The 15274-nt window shown below is 52.9% G+C and overlaps 2 protein-coding genes across 13 annotated transcripts in view; one reads left to right on the forward strand and one right to left on the reverse strand.

Annotated features, from left to right (window-relative positions):
- The window catches only part of DPCD (deleted in primary ciliary dyskinesia homolog (mouse)), a 37092-nt gene that overhangs the window by 5158 nt on the left and 16660 nt on the right, over nucleotides 1–15274 (forward strand). For 4 of the 5 annotated variants that reach the window (XR_014826811.1, XR_014826812.1, XM_001926725.5 and 1 more), the window contains exon 1: nucleotides 11950–12030. The exons of the other annotated variant lie outside the window; for it this stretch is intronic. Coding sequence is in view for 2 of the 4 variants with exons in the window: in XM_001926725.5 (XP_001926760.1) it covers nucleotides 11967–12030 (64 nt within the window). In the remaining 2 variants the exon portion in view is untranslated. Of the gene's footprint in view, nucleotides 1–11949; nucleotides 12031–15274 lie in introns of those variants that run through there. 5 annotated transcript variants of the gene reach the window in all.
- On the reverse strand, nucleotides 723–11880 carry POLL (DNA polymerase lambda). Of its 8 annotated transcripts, XR_014826810.1 has the most exons (10): nucleotides 11809–11880; nucleotides 10848–11012; nucleotides 9654–9948; nucleotides 9318–9480; nucleotides 8638–8955; nucleotides 7447–7620; nucleotides 6779–6907; nucleotides 4322–4490; nucleotides 1366–3921; nucleotides 723–1255 (listed from the first exon to the last, which is right to left on the reverse strand). XR_014826810.1 is itself a non-coding variant. In XM_084995245.1 (9 exons), the coding sequence occupies exons 2-9, from the start codon at nucleotides 10960–10962 to the stop codon at nucleotides 3557–3559; spliced, it is 1452 nt and encodes a 483-aa protein (XP_084851371.1). In that variant the 5' UTR covers nucleotides 10963–10988; nucleotides 11809–11880; the 3' UTR covers nucleotides 723–3556. The 8 variants fall into 8 exon arrangements, 7 of the variants coding, with proteins under 7 accessions (XP_084851371.1, XP_005671452.1, XP_005671453.1 ...); XM_084995245.1 differs by having other exon boundaries at nucleotides 723–3921; nucleotides 8914–8955; nucleotides 10848–10988; XM_005671395.4 differs by having other exon boundaries at nucleotides 723–3921; nucleotides 10848–10988.

A 15274-nucleotide genomic window follows, 5' to 3' on the forward strand; every position in this document is an offset into this window, starting at 1 on the left:
GGAGGGCCTGGAAAGGGGCTCTTCTGTTGGGGGAGTGAAGAAGCGAGGCCAATGTCTTCTCCGAGCGGTCGCCCCTAGTCCTGGCGAGAGGCATCCCATTCCGTTTAAACGGACAGGAATCTCAACTCTCCCATGGAGAAGCAGCACAAGGGCCTAGGTTTCTCATCCCCAGCCCTCGGGCCCTGGAGGGCAGGAGGCGGCTGGGCCTGCCCACCTTGCCATGCCCTCCAGGCCTGGGAGGCTCTGGCCCTGTGCCCGCACCTGCTCCCCCAGGAGCAGCCGGGAACCCAGGAGGAAAGCTTGGCCTGGTCTTGTTCCCCTTTCAGTGCAAGTCTTGGGCCAACTTTATCACCCCAGGCCCTGGGAAAAGATGAGGCTCCCAGGTTGGCAGGGTTGGGGCCGAGCAGCCCAGAGAGGACTGTACTTTGTCAGAGGGAAGCCGGGAGACCCAGCGCTCAGTTTGAGCATGTGGCAACGAGTCTGTGAGGGCGCCCCTGGCTTTGCCTACCACCTGCCCCACCCCTACTCGGTGTGAGGAGGCTCCCTTCCCTCCCCCACCCCCCACCGCACTTCCAGGGACCTCCTCCACCTCAGGGCAGGTCCTGCTCACACCCACTGTCGCCTCACTTTGTGCAGGGAGAGGCCAAGACACACCCTGTCTATGGTCCTCTAGTGCTGTGGTGTCAAATTCTATACACTTAGTGGCTTAAAACAATGCAAAGTTATTACTAAACAGTTGTATTGTTTCAGGTCTGAACAGGTCTCTCTGGAATAAACCTGAGGTGTTGGCAGGGCTGCTTTCTGTTACGGAAACTTGGAGTAGAGTCTGTTTCCTTGCCTCTTCTGGTTTCTAGAGGCCGCCCACATTCCTTGGCTGGTTGCCCCCTTTCTCTATCGTTAAAGGCAGAAGCATCGCATCTCTCGGACTTTCCTCTCATTGTCACACTGCCCTCTGATTGTTGCCAGGAAAGATTCTCCATTTTGGGCTCATGACTGCATCAGAACTGCCGGCTAATCTCATCTCAAAATCCTTAACCTTAATCACATCTTCAGTGTCCCTTTTTGTCAAGTAGGGTAACATAGTCGCAGGTTCCAGGAATTAGGCTGTGGACATTCTGGGGAGGCACACACTTGTGGCCTGGCCAGAGACTACTCTGGTTTGGGGAGAGTGATGACGAGGGGGCTGGGGCAGGAGGCAGGCCTATGGGCTCCTCTCCCTCTCCTCAGAACCAGGGGATGAGGTGGTTTGGGGGTCCTACAGCTCCCACCAGGGCTTCAGAAACCAGTCTCCATTCCAGCAGGATGCAGGTTTGGGCTCTGAAGTGGCTGGGGATCCCCCCTCAACACACCTTTTGCCGTTTGGACTCAGAGAACTGCCCCCTCCCTCAAACCAGGCAGCCTTTCTCAAGATGCAGCATCCCTCCATTAGCTGTCTCCTGGGCTCCTGTGCCAGACTGAGCCGCTCAGAGGACACCACCTCCAGGATGGGTCTCTCTGGTGGGTGTGGGCATTCTCCCTCTTTAACCCATGATTTCCTGTTGCTCTTGCCAGGAGGTGGGACCAGGAATTTGTATGATTTGAAGGTGGTCTCTGGAATTCTGAGTCTCCTGGTTGCGGGGGGGGGGGGGGCTCCCTCCTCTCTTTGCCCCAGGTGATAGCAGGAAGGGGGCCAGGTTCAGAAGTCAGCACTGTCCCTCATCGTGGTTCCAAAGCCTTCCTGTGTGTAGGAAGGTGTCATTGGCTCAGTTATCCTGTGACCCACTGGTCCCCTCTTCTCTTAGCCCTGGAGGCCCTGCCCCTCTGGGTCTGGAGAGGCTGCTGAGCAGGGTGGGGCTCTCAGTGGAAGCAAAAGGAGGGAAGGAGCAATGTCCACATTAGAGACGGATAGCCAGGCTTTGGGCTTCTGCCACCTCTGCCCCTTGCTGGGGATGGTGGCAGGTGCCCAGAGTCAACTAGCAGAGCTTGTAAGGGGGGCCAAAAGCAGCCCTAACACTTGGGGGACCCAGATATCCCAGCTTCTCTTGTTCACTGCAGACCCAGGGCAGCCACACCTCCCTGGGAAGCTTTGAGGGGAGGTTTGCCTGTCACAAAGGCTTCCGGCCCTTTGATGTGGCTTCTCTGGTTGGTACTGAGCTGTGAAGGGGGCTCCCTGACTCCACGGCTTTTGATTCCTTCCCTGGCACGACCCATGCCAGCAAGGCCCTACAGCTTGGACTTCGGGGTTCTGAACCAGAGTCAGGGGGCCCATTTCAAGGTTGCTGGGTTCCCCTGAGACCAGGCCAATAGAGGCCGGCTCAGGGACTCTGCAAGTTACTGACACGCAGGACTCAGCGCCCGCCCCTCCCTGCCACATGGCCAGCAGCTGCAGCCCCGGAGCCCATCTCTGCAGCCAGAACTCCCCTCGTGCTCTGCCTCACAGGCCCCATGTCCCCGGGCCTCTCCAGGTCCCTCGCTGCTCCTCCAGCACAGATCCCTTCTGCCTGAGCCTGGGATTCTTTATGCTCGGTATGCCCAAACCTTCCCACTCCTCTCTGCTCTCACCAGTTGTTCCCTGTCCTGCAAGGTTCAGCCTCCAAAACCATCCTGATGCCACTAGCTGGACTCTCCTAGCATCTCTATCAAACTAAGGCCCTCAGCTCATCTTTCAGTCCTCTACCAGCCCAGCCTTCTCTAGACTCCCAGCATCCTCACTAAAGTAGGTTTCTTAGTTGTCCCCAAAACTGCCCCTCACCTCCTCCAGACAGCCCTCCCTGACTGCCTCAGCCCTGTCAATGGCACACAGGTCACCATTTAGTTGCTCCTAATGAACTCTGTCACCTTTGTTCACATCCCATATCACGTGATCTAGGGCAGGGCCCACAGGAGATGCTGATGGGTAGAGAGGAACTCCCGGGGCCTGACTCCACGCATTCTCCCTTTTAATGTCCACTCCTGTCCCCTTCTGAGTTGTTCAGGAACTGGCTCAGGCCTGGCCTGTTTGGAGAGCAGTTAACTTGCCTCTCTGGGCTCCCATTCAGCTCCTATCTCTGTCCCTGCCCAGGTGGAAGAGGGTGGGCCGAGGCCTCAGCAGCTCACAGATCCACCAGGCAGGTTGAATGTCAAGTGCACTTTACTGGGCCCCTTAGCCTTCAAATGCGGTCCTCATTGAACCTGGGGTGCCTCTTCTCCACACTGCCAGCTGCACAGGAAGTGGGGTGGCCAGAGGGAGGGCACGTGGAGTGGCTCATTCTCCTGTTCTGAAGGGTCTTAGGTGATGCTGGGCTACAGCTGCGTGCCTCTCCCCACAGCCCCCATCCCACTTCTAGGGACACCTGGGCCTTTAGCACAGGAAGCTCGCTTCAAACCAGGCACCAGCTCCTGCTTCAAATGGGGCAGGGGCAATGGTGAGGCAGACGGGGCAGCAGCCTGCTCCTGGCGGGGAGAGGGCTGGGCAGACCCTGGAAGCTGGCTGGCCCTTTCCATCAGGCCGAGAGGAGGTGGTGGCTGAAGTAGTGAGGTTCAGCCTGGTGAGGCTGGAGGGATGGTCCCGCTTGACACCCCCTCCCCCAGCCATGGGTCACCAGTCCCGCTCAGCTGGTTCTCGGTAGGGCAGGCCTAAGAGCCTGAAGACATCCTTCTCGGTGGGGGTGGGCAGCACCCGGCCAAGCCCCACCTTGAGGCCATGGGCGTCCCGGACCACAGCCGTGCTGAGGGCATGCTCCGAGAGGCTCATGCCCTTGGTCTTGGCCAGCGCCCGCATGGAGCGGTTGAAGTGGGCAGAGCCGGTGAAGTAGAGCAGGGCGCAGGCAAACTCGCTGTAGGGAACGACGATAATGTCCAGGCGTCGGTGCCGCCTCCCTGGCCCTGGGAGCTGGCACACGCCCAGGTACTTCTGCTGCTGGCCGTGCTGCTCCTGGCTCACCAAGTCATCCGTCAGGAACCCTGGCCCAACACAGAAGGGCTGCTGGGAGGCCGAGAGCCAGGCCCTGGGTCATTCCCACCTCCCAGGCCTGTCCCCATCATCCCGGGGTCCTCTATTCCCAGCTCGTCACTGGTCTGCTGGATGACCTTGCCCTCTCTGGGCCTGTGTCCTTCTCTGTAAAAGAGCAATTCCTCCCCACCTCCCCTCTGGCGGCACAGAAACATCGGCCGAGACACTCGGCTGCTGGTTTAACTGAGCACCTCTCGGGAGGTGTGGGGAACTGAGGCATCTCTTCTCGGAAGTGGCTCCGGCCACGAGAGAGCATCCGTCCCCTGCTTCTGGCCTGGAGATTAGGAGGCTGTCCCTCCTGGGCACCACCCTGCCCGTGCCCACCTGCTCACCCAGATGTAGGGCTTATACCTCGCTGCCGGAGGCTGTCCAGAAGGCGGCTGAAGATGCCTTGGTGAGACCGGCCGTCCGGGTGGGTGAGTAGCACGTCCACATCACCACAGGTTGCCCTTCCGCGTCGGTACGAACCACAGGCCACGCACAGCAGCCCGGGGTTGAAGGCTTGAGCTGCTTCCCGGACCTGAGCAAGGGCAGCAAGTGGGTGAGGGAGGTGGGCCTCAAGCCCTGAGGGGAGCTCCTCTCCACGGCAGCACGGGGGCTCCCCTGACCTGGGGGCCCGCATGCCGCCCTTGTGTCCCCAGCCAGTCCCTGGATCCGTGACCCCAGCTGAGGGAAGGAGCCCCAAGACACAGAGGGCAGAGCTCTACCCTGGGGAATGGCCGTTCCCTGGCTTCACTAGGAAAGAGAAGAAAGCATGCTCACACCACTGGGGCTGGCAGAGGGGAGGCAGGAGAAGGGGTGCTTGGATCTGAGGGTAGGTATCCATCCTTCTCGTCGGAGCTCCTTGAGAGCAGAGGCACACCTTCTCTGGGCTTCTGCCCAACCCACATGTCCAGGTCTGTGAGACTCCACATGGGACAAAGGGCAGGTGCCATGAAGCCCTCAGCCAGGTTTCGGCAGCCCCTAGTTTCTTGGGATTTGGAGCCAAAGTCAGAGTGTGAGTTGGGGCTTGAGGCCTGAGCAGGTGGCTGGCAGGGCGCCCTGGGTGGGGAGACGGAGCCCAGAAATATAACTGAGCACGTTGGAAAGGGAAGGAGAGAGAGCAAAGTGGAGGCAATTCTGAGCCAATGTCCACATCCTTACGTGGAGGACTGGGGCTCTTGGGGAGGGCACGGAGCCAGAGGAGACTGTCTACTGAAGGATCGCTGCACACTGACGGGGATAAGCCCATCAGCCCCACCCCAGAACCGCTGAGGCCTTTCCTATGCAGATGGCCTCCCTGTCTCCACCCTGGGACCCAGAGATTGCCGGGTACCTCGATCCTCCTGACAGGCAGGCTCTGCTAATCCCTTCAACTCCCTTCTTGAGCCTCCCAAGAGGATGGGAGGAGGCCAGGATAAGTAAGCCCATCAAAACCTCCTAAGGCTGGAGCCTGTAAGTGGGGAGAGTGGGCCAGATGGGGAGCCACCTCTGTTCCAGAGGGTCGGGGCTGGAGCCTTGCTGGGACATTCTCCAGGCCCAGATACCGTGGCTGAGTGGCAGGTTGTCACTAGCCCTAAGGCCGGGTGATGGGTGGACAAAGGGGCTTGCCTGTCCATTCCATACTGCCTCATAGTCATGTGGCCCAGAGCAGAGCTGGAGGCTGATTGCAGCTGAGCTCGGCCCACATCCCCCTATCAGAGTCCCAGCCTAAAGTGAGCAAACTAGCCCCTAATCCAAACGCCAACTCTGATACATCTAACCCTAAGTGTACCCTCGTCTCCCTCTAACCGAGGTTTTATATGAAATTAATCCCTAACCCAACTCTAAAGCAAACCCTAATCTTGGCCAAACCTGATTTCTAGGACAACCACAAACCTTAACTGAAAGCATCCAACACTAAGAAAACCATACTCTTAATTCAGGCCTAACCTGAACTCAACTCCTGACCCAGCTTTTCTCTAAATCTAAACCTAATCCTATGGGCACTGTGCTTCCACATCAGCACTAATCCCACCCCTGAGCCAGCCTCGGGTGGGGTACAGAGGGCATGTATGTGGAGAGAGATGTAAAATTTTGTACATTTTAAAAAAGTGTGGAGAGTAAGGGTCCATGGCTTTCCTTAGGTTCTCAAAGAACTTTGTGAATCAAAAGAATGTTAGGAACCTCTGCCCTGATCCACCCTAACCTAGCCCAGTTCAAATCCCAATACCCTCAAGGAGTTGGTTTTTTGTTGTTTTTTGTTTTGTTTTTTTTGTCTTTCTAGGGCTGCACCCATGGCACATGGAGGTTCCCAGGCTAGGGATCAAATTGGAGCTATAGCTGCTGGCCTACACCATTGCCATAGCAACACAGGGTCCAAACTGCATCTGCAACCTATACCACAGCTCATGGCAACGCCGGTTCCTTAACCCACTGAGCAAGGTCAGGGATCGAACCCGCATCCTCATGGTTCCTCGTTGGGTTCATTAACCACTGAGCCACGACAGGAACTCCCCCTCAAGGAGTTGTGACGATAATCCATCTTTAATCTAGCCCTAACGTTAACCTAGTCCTAACACCATTCTAGTGCCTAAGCCAGTGCTAACTCTGCCTAACATTGAGAACCCTGGCACAGACAGCCGGTGTTGCACCCTTCCCTACTAAAGCCCCCCCACCCCTCTGAACTTGCTCTTTCCCCACTCCTCCCAAGCGCCGGTGGCCGGTGGCCCACAGCTTCCTCTGCCCGCTGGGCTGCCCTGTTGAGGGATCAAGAGTTCTTGGTTTCAGGCCAGGCCCTGACCTTAGAGTAGGGCCTGGCTGTGCTCACTGCCTGGGACATCTGCTTACTGTCTGCTCGATCTCTGAAGCCTCCTCCCTGGGCATGCGGTCCAGGAAGTCATGGTAATGCTTCAGACCAATGGCCTGCTGGGTAGTCAGAGAGGCTTGGTTTCGGATATCTTCTAGGCTCCGGAAACCCTGAAAAAAGGAAGCCAGATGGGAAGGCTATGAGGATCCAGGACCAATGAGGAGGCAGTGTGTGTGCGCGCGCGTGTGCACACACACACACGAGGCTTCTATCACCCCCAGACTCTAAGAAAGGCCTGAAGCAGGACCAACCCAGGAGCTGGGTCTGTCATCAGTGGGACTTGGGAAAGGCAGGCGGCAGAGAAGACATACCCCAATCCAGCCAGGCCACAATCCTAAAACTGGCTCATGATTCCAGTGGGCTGGGGGTGATTCTGGGCATGGCTGGGTTTGGGAACCACTGATCTGGATACTCAGCCCTAAGGCCTGGTCTCCTCAGGAGAAACACACTTCTTGTCTCTGGCTACACTACAGATGAAGCCTCAAGGATAACAAGCAACAGGGTGGTTCTTGGAGCCAAGAGAGGGATCAGCATGAGCCCTGGCCCCTTTGAAAAGTGGTTTCCCTACAGTCCGGGTTCATTCTCATCAGAGCATAAGGGTAAGATAAGATATAGCGAAACTGAAGTGGGGGCTGGGACAGCATTTGACCTGATGGTACCACAGCTGGGCAGTCTTGGTTCCAGCTCCCCAGATGTTGGAGAAGAGCTGTAAGACAGGCACGCTTTCGCTGATGTGGTCGAGCTTCCTCAGGTGCCCACTCTCCAGAATCTCTAGGATCTTCTCAGCCATCCGCTTTCCAATCCCGGGTATAGCGCAGGCCTCCTAGAGGAAGAGGAGGCAGAGGCAGGAAGGAAGAGTGAGCAGATGGGCGGGTAGAGCCAGTGGGGGAAGCTGACTGCTTTAGCAGGTGTCCTGGATGGCTGGTAACAGGTAGCTGTGTAAAGCTTGGGTGCAGGTGAAGATAAAAAGTTTGGGCGGAGTGGGCTGGACTTGTCTGCTGGTTCCCAAAGGAACAGAGGTCAGCAGAGGCAGCAGAGGAAAGGCGGTAATGAGGGACCGAGTCACCATCACCATGGCAACAGTGGAGAGGACATTTACTGACACTTTACCCTGTATCAGAACCTGCACTACAGGGGTCATCTCATGGAGTCCTCATGGGAACAGGTGTTTCTACTATTCTTAGTCCCTTTTTACTGAGAAAACTGATGCTCAGAGGGTTTAAGTAACTTGTCTAGGAGTTCCCGTCGTGGCTCAGTGGTTAACGAATCCGACTAGGAACCATGAGGTTGCACATTCAATCCCTGCCCTTGCTCAGTGGGTTGAGATTCTGGCATTGCCGTGAGCTGTGGTGTAGGCCGCAAACGCGGCTCTGAATTGGCCAGAGGCTACAGCTCCAATTCAACCCCTAGCCTGGGAACCTCCAAATGCCATGGGAGTGGCCCAAGAAAATGGCAAAAAAAAGGCAAAAAAAAAAAAGAGTAACTTGTCTAAAGTCACATAGTTAGTGATTGATGGGAACCAGAATTCAAACTCTGGTGTGTTGGCCTCCAGAGTCTAAACTTTTAAAAAACTTTTTATTATGGAAAAAAATTCCAAAGTAGAGAGACTAGTATAATGGACCCCAAGTTCCCATCACCCAGCTTCTATAATTACCAAGATTTTGCCAATCTGCTTTCATTAAAATTCCTACTTTTTTCCTTTGTGCAAGTCTCAGAATCATAAAATCTTAACCACTCTACCTGATCCCTACTTGTGACTGGTGTCTCCACCAATCTCTGACCAGTAAAGAGAAGGACCCCTCCCCACCGCCCCACATAACCTTCCCTGGCCCCCAGGTACCTGGTAGGAGGTGACAGGCTTGTGGAAGCTCTTGAGGGCATTGATGGCTTTAGCATAGCCCAGGGCCCTCCACTTGTCTCCCTGAACACTGTAGGCTTTGGCCAGCACTTCCAGCTTCTCTGTGATGTGGGGGTTGTGGTTGGTCGCCTTCTGACTTGAAGGCTGTGCACAGACCCACTTATCCAGGCCCTTGGGGGCTGGGCTAGGCTCTCCATCTTCCTCAAGGGGGGTGGGGTAGCGGCCGCTGATCAGGGCTTCCAGATCAGCTGCACTAACCTGGGTCTCTTCCCCATCACTGGTGTCACCATCAGAGCCGGGCTTGAGGTAGGAAAGGAGAAGAGACATTAAGTTCAGGCCCTCCTTGAGGAGGGCTCCTCAGAAGTAGGGGTTGAGTTTCCTAGTCAGACCCAAGAATGAAGCTGGTCTTCTGCATCAGATCTGGGTCTCCTTAAATGTGGGGCTGTGTTCCCTTTGGCTCCCCCAGTGTCCAGCCCTAGGATCCTCAGTGGTATGTGGCAGATGTGGCTTGAGCAAATGCAGGAGTGATGAGTGCTGGGAAGAGCTAAGTGGCTTCACAGTGAAGACAGCCTTCCTCTCTCAGAGGGCTGGGAATTTCTGAACAACCACCAGGCTCTCCCTGTTTCTGTGATCTAGTTCCCAGGGGAAGGGAGGCTCCTGACCTGTGCTTGGATGCTCGCAAACTCCTCTGTCCTCTCAGAAGGAGATACAGGTCTGGTGGGAGGAGAGGGAGGAGAGAGGGCTGTCCTGAGCGGAGTCTCACGGGCTCCAGGGGAAGTAGAGGAGTCATTGCCTGCCTTGCTGAGCTGTGCTTGATCCAGGTACCTGCAGGAATGGTGTTGGGAGGTTAAGACACCAAAAGTCTTGCCCTCTCTCTGCTTCCAATCCTTCTCTACTCTGAAATCTTTTTTTAATGTGTCCAATTAAGACAATAAGTTATTTTTAATAACTTAAGAGTGCTCAAGAAAACATCTGAGAAAAGACTAGGACTAGCCCACCTCTCGGGGATGAAGATGCTGAATCCTGCCGTGTCCACCAGCCTTCTCTCCTGCAGGCACAAGCTCAACCAGGCAGACTTCACCAGCTGAGCACCTGGGGGCAGCCTGGGCAGTCTAAGGAGGCGCAGGGCTCGCTCACAGTCCATGCCTTCATCCACCACAATGTGAGTGACCCCCGGGGCCTGGGCAGGGCATAGCTGGCCACCATGCTGGACAATCTGCTTCTCAAAGAGTTCTGCTCGGGCTCGCCCAATGCCAGTGGGCACAACATGTGCCCGCACGGAGCTCAGCCACTCTGTGGAGGGGACATCCAGATGCCTACTGTCATACTTTAGGACATGATCCAAATGAACTCTTCACAGTCCCTTTCCCCTAATCGTTTTCCTCCAACCAGACAGCCCGCCACAAGCATACATTAATTTCCTCATGGGCCATTACTCGGTGGAAGGGGCAAGGATTTTGATATGTCCTATTCTCTGATGTAACCTGACACAGTGTCTGGTGCATTGTAGGTACCCTATATCACTGCATTTGATCATTTACTCTTTCAACAAATATTAGGATTTCCTGTTGTGGCTCAGTGGTAACAAACCCACCTAGTATCCATGAGGATGCAGGTTCAATCCCTAGGCTTGCTCAGTGGGTTAAGGATCTGGCATTGCTCTGAGCTGTGGCATAGGCCAGCAGGTGTAGTTCCAATTTGACTCCTGGCCTGGGAACTTCCATACGCTGCATGTGTGGCTCGCAAAAAAAAAAAAAAAAAAAAAAAAAAAATTAGTAGGCACCTGTTATGTATCATGCATGGCAAATCTCTTGCCATTATAAGCCTCACAGTCTAATAATTCCTCTCCCCCAACCCAGGCCACCAGGTAAGCTTTTGCTATCTAGTTGCCAATTTAGCCACAAAATAACTAAATTGTTTGGATCCCCTCCTCTGGCCAGCAGACAATCTCACAAAGAGCACAGGATTCTGCTGGGTCATTTCCTTAGGGACCAGGAAGAATTCTTCTGATTGATGGAGGTCTCAACAAGTTGCCTGTCAAAGACTGGGAACCAAGCCTAGTATAAGGCAGGTACAAACCAACCCGCAGGCTCTGGGACGGCAGAGTCAGCTGTAATATCTGATTCTGGACATGAACTATGTAGAAGCTTGAGGCTCAAGTACATGAGGGTTCTGAGGGTGGATCCACTCACCTCCTGCTTCTTCTCCATCTTCCCTCTTGGGAATCTTTGCAAGTGCTTTTGATGATGGACTGGTATGAATTTTCCTCCGCTTGGGAAATGCCTTCAAGATGCCCCTGGGGTCCATTGAGATATGACTGGATCCTGGTCTTTCTGTTGGAGGGTTGATCAGGGCAGCTGTCATGTGGAAACGCAGAAGTGAGGCTCCACAACCTCTCTGACTGTGAAGGTGGGGTGTGTACTGACTAGGCCTTGGGGGCAGTAGCCTAGTTCCCAAGAGTCTCCCAAAAACCTAAGTGAACTTGGGTGGTTTAGCCTAGCTCTACACTCACTAGCTTTTCAAAGTCAGAGCACTGGGGGAAATGAGGGGAAGAGTGGAACTCTTGGAAGAGCTTTTGAGGGGCGCCAAACAATATCATTTCTCAGGGGGTTGCTCTGAAGATTCAGTGTGCAGCGTCTGCTCTTGCTGCTTCCCACTTCCAAAGGGCTTTACCAAAACGGATGCCAGGCTAGGAATGGATCACATCTTTAGTAAGGTCTTGGACTCCCAAGAGGAGTGAGGACTGGGGAGAACCTGCATATAATCTTTATACCCATCACAGACCCACAGACGAAAAACCGGGGTTGGGGTGGCAGGCGGAGGTTAGAGAGGCTGGGTGGGGGGAACGCTCTGCACCTGCCCTGGTCTCCGACCAGACCTCTCGGCACGGGGGCGCACAGGCCCGCAGCTGCGGGGAGATGAACGACTGTAGCAGGTGTGGGGCGCCTTCTGGGACAGGGGCACTCTAGGCCTCACAGCTGGGGGTGGTGAAGACGCCAGCAGGTGTGGGGCACAGCTCCGTACGCAGCTGGCGCGCGCCAGGGACTCCCGACTGCGGGCCGGGGTGGGGTTCCATTTCCTGGATTCAGTCCAGGATGGGGTCAACTTGGGGCCTGATGGATCACAGGTGGTGGGCATGAGTAAACTACTCACCAGAGCAGCCAATGAGAGCGGATGAAGGGCGCGGGGGTTGGGGGACGGGAGGGGGAGGAAAAAGCAAACGCCCGGAACGTCTTCCGGGGTAGCCGGAAGTGGCCTTAGGCGGAACGTTGCCATGACAGCGGCTAGGCACGCGGCCGGGCGGAGGGAAGATGGCGGTGACCGGCTGGCTGGAGAGTCTCCGAGCGGCCGAGAAGACGGCGCTGTTGCAGGACGGTAACTCGAGGTCCCTCGCGAGCTCCCTTGTCCTTTCCCACAGGGTCTGTGCTTGTGCCTCCGGGAAGGCAGAGCTAGAAGGTCGTGGCCGCCAGCCAGGCCAGGTCCTGCCGAGGAAACTGAGGCCCAGAGAGATGACGTGACTGGGACGCGCGTCTCTGGACACCCCTGGTTTCCTCTACACCACCCTCCTCCGCTCTGAGTTCTGTTACTAGTAATAATAATTTCGTTCACGTTCGTTGTCATTTGCTCTTCACCGCCGTCCGGGGAGGCTGTTAAATTTTCACCCCATTACAGAAGAGGAAACTGAAATCGAAGATTTTAGACCAGCCCAAGTTCCCTCAGTTAGTCAGTGGTACAACGGCATCTTGACGTGGGATTCCATGAACCTCAATGTGGAGGTTCTATTGCTGAAAGCAGTCTAGTGTCAGAGAGGCAGTACACCTGGGCTCTAGTTAACGACTCTAGACTCCGTTAATTTAGTGGGCTCTCTTGTCGACCTCTTTACTTGTTTGAACCTACTTTCTTCATCTGTAAAATGAGGTGGATGGATTACCTCTGTTACTTCTGAGGTCCTTTACAGCTGTAATATCATGTTTATAAGTGAGCCTCTAAATTGGTCCCTGGATCTTTAAGGGAGACAAAGTAAGCCCCCACCCTCACTCCGGGGCTGGACTTGGAAGAGGTGGGCACAGGGGTATGGAGTCCTGACTTTCTTTCTCCCATCTTAGGACTGACCAGTGCTTTAGGGTTCCTTCCTGGACCCTCTTGACAGCCAGAATGAATTAGGTCTGAGTTCTTGTAGCTTTCAGGAAACCAGCAGGAACTGACATCCACAGGCAGAGACCAGTGAGGAAAGTGTGGCAACTGAAATCAGCTGGTCATTTGCTCATTGGTTCAGGCAGCATTTTAGGGATGCTTTTACTGTGTGTCAAGTGGTGTACTAGAGCAGATAGAAAAAAAAAGGCATGTTGTCCCAGGAGTTCACCGAGTGGTCAGGAAAAAGAAATGTAAATAAATGTGTGTGTGTGTTAAACAGAGATTGGACTCTTCGTAAAATTCTCTGAGCGCACAGAGGTGAAAGTGATTATCTCTTTGAAGGAAAGCCTGACAGAAGAGCTGATGTTTATGGGTCCTAACAGATGAATAGGTGTTTTCTCATAGAGAAAAAGGGATAGTTATCCCAAGAAGAAGGATGCATGTGTGAAGGCACGAGGTGTGAAAGTATATGGCTGATTACTAGGGGCCTAATAAATGTTTAGTGAGACTGAGGCATTCACCTGGTCTGTCATAATATCCCCTACACTGTGTCAGGTGTTAGGTGCTAGGACGCAAGCGTGAATAAAAGGTCTCTTTTTTCAAGGAGCATTGAGGGGAAATGGTGGAGAATGAAGAAAGATGGCAGGTGAATTGGGGTATGTGATGATCGATCTGCTATGCCAAACTAAAGATTCTGCACGTTATCTCATAGGACAGTGGTTTTGGTTTTTATTGTAAGAAGTACATAATATAAATTGGCCATCTTAACCATTTTTAAGCCTACAGTTCTGTGGCATTAAGTAGATTTACATTGTTGTGCCCCCATCACCACCATACAGCTCTAAACCTTTTCCATTTTCTTCAGCTGAAACTCTTTGCCCACTAAACACTAACTCCCTGGTCTCACTATCCTCAGCCTCTAGCAATCATCGTTCTACTTTCCATCTTTATGAATTTGATTGTAGCAAGAACCTCATAAGTGGAGTCATACAATATTTGTCCTTATGTGACTGGCTTATTTCATTCAGCGTAATGTCTTCAGGGTTCATCCATGGTGTCAGTTGTGTCAAAATTTCCTCCCTTTTTAAAGCTGAGTAATATTCTTCCATTGTATGTATATCCCACGTTTTGTTTATCCGTTGGTCTGTTGATGGACATTTGGGTTGCTTCCACTCTTTTAATTGTGAATAATTACTGCTGTGAACAAGGGTGTACAAAAATCTATCTGAGTCCCTGCTTGGTCAAAGGGCAGTATTTAAACAAATATTTCATCAGCTAGGATTTTGTTAAGTTATTTTTTGTTAGTAACATCACAAACCAACATTGTTAGTTTTTTTCCCCCCAAACCAAAAACCGCAAAAAAGAAAACAAAAAACCCCCTAAATATGTGGAAGTGTCTTGTCAAACCCCTCCTGTAGATTTACCCTCCTAATGTGTATGTGGGTGGCTACTGTCTTCCCATCAAGCATCACTTCTATTGGTAATGAGAACCCAATACACTTTTTCGTGAATAATCTATGTTCATTGTGGAAATATAAAAAAAAGTCACCCGTAATCCTACCACCCAGAGATAATCACAGTTGACATTTCTGCACAGAAACTTATATTTTTCCACGCATACACACTCAAACATATCTATTTTTTCTTTCACCAAAATACCATATTAATAGACTTAAAAATTTTTATATTCACATACATATATACATGTAGAATAAATATATTTTAGGATAAAGTGTAGATAAATATTATATGATTTTGGATAATAAGGGAGATACATGAAAAGTGTGTGGCCCATAGTAAGTACCGTAGCCTGCCTGCACTTATGATTGGACTCCAGGGAAAAAGAGGGTCAGCCAGACACCCTCAGCACCTTGGACCCCATTCCTGACAGGACAACTTCTTCTAGCTCTATGAGCCAAAAAAATTATTAAAGGTGGTGTAACCTAGGGTCCTCCTGAGAGGCCCTGCAAGTCTGAGGGTGAGTTTCCCCAGAATACACCTTAGGAATGACTTGAGGGAACTATGTTTCAGGGGAGTGAATGAACAGGGGAAAGGCTTGGTAGATCAGATACAGTTTCAAGTTTTGGCTAGTGGCATCTTCAGCTGGTTAAGGGCCTTGAGCTTTATTCATCATGGATATATTGAGTCCCTATCTATTGGACATTGGTCCTCTGTTGTTAGTCTCATTGAGGAGTGCACCTGTATCTACTTACCTATCTGTAAAAATATGGGAAATAAGGGCGTTCCCGTCATGGCTCAGCAGAAACAAATCTAACTAGCATCCATGAGGACGCAGGTTCCATCCCTGGCCTTGCTCAGTGGGTTAAGGATCTGGCATTGGCATGAGCTGTGATGTAGGTTGAAGATGTGGTTCGGGTCTGGCATTGCTGTGGCTGTGGCATAGGCCAGCAGCTGTAGCTCTGATTTGACCCTTAGCCTCGGAACCTCCATATGCCATGGGTACAACCCTAAAAAGACCAAAAAA

The sequence above is a fragment of the Sus scrofa genome, chromosome 14, assembly GCF_054392235.1.
Source record: "Sus scrofa isolate SSC_HxYL_T2T_F1_AM1 chromosome 14, Sscrofa_HxYL_maternal_Yorkshire_Landrace_v2.0, whole genome shotgun sequence".
In the NCBI taxonomy this organism is placed as follows: Eukaryota; Metazoa; Chordata; class Mammalia; order Artiodactyla; family Suidae; genus Sus; species Sus scrofa.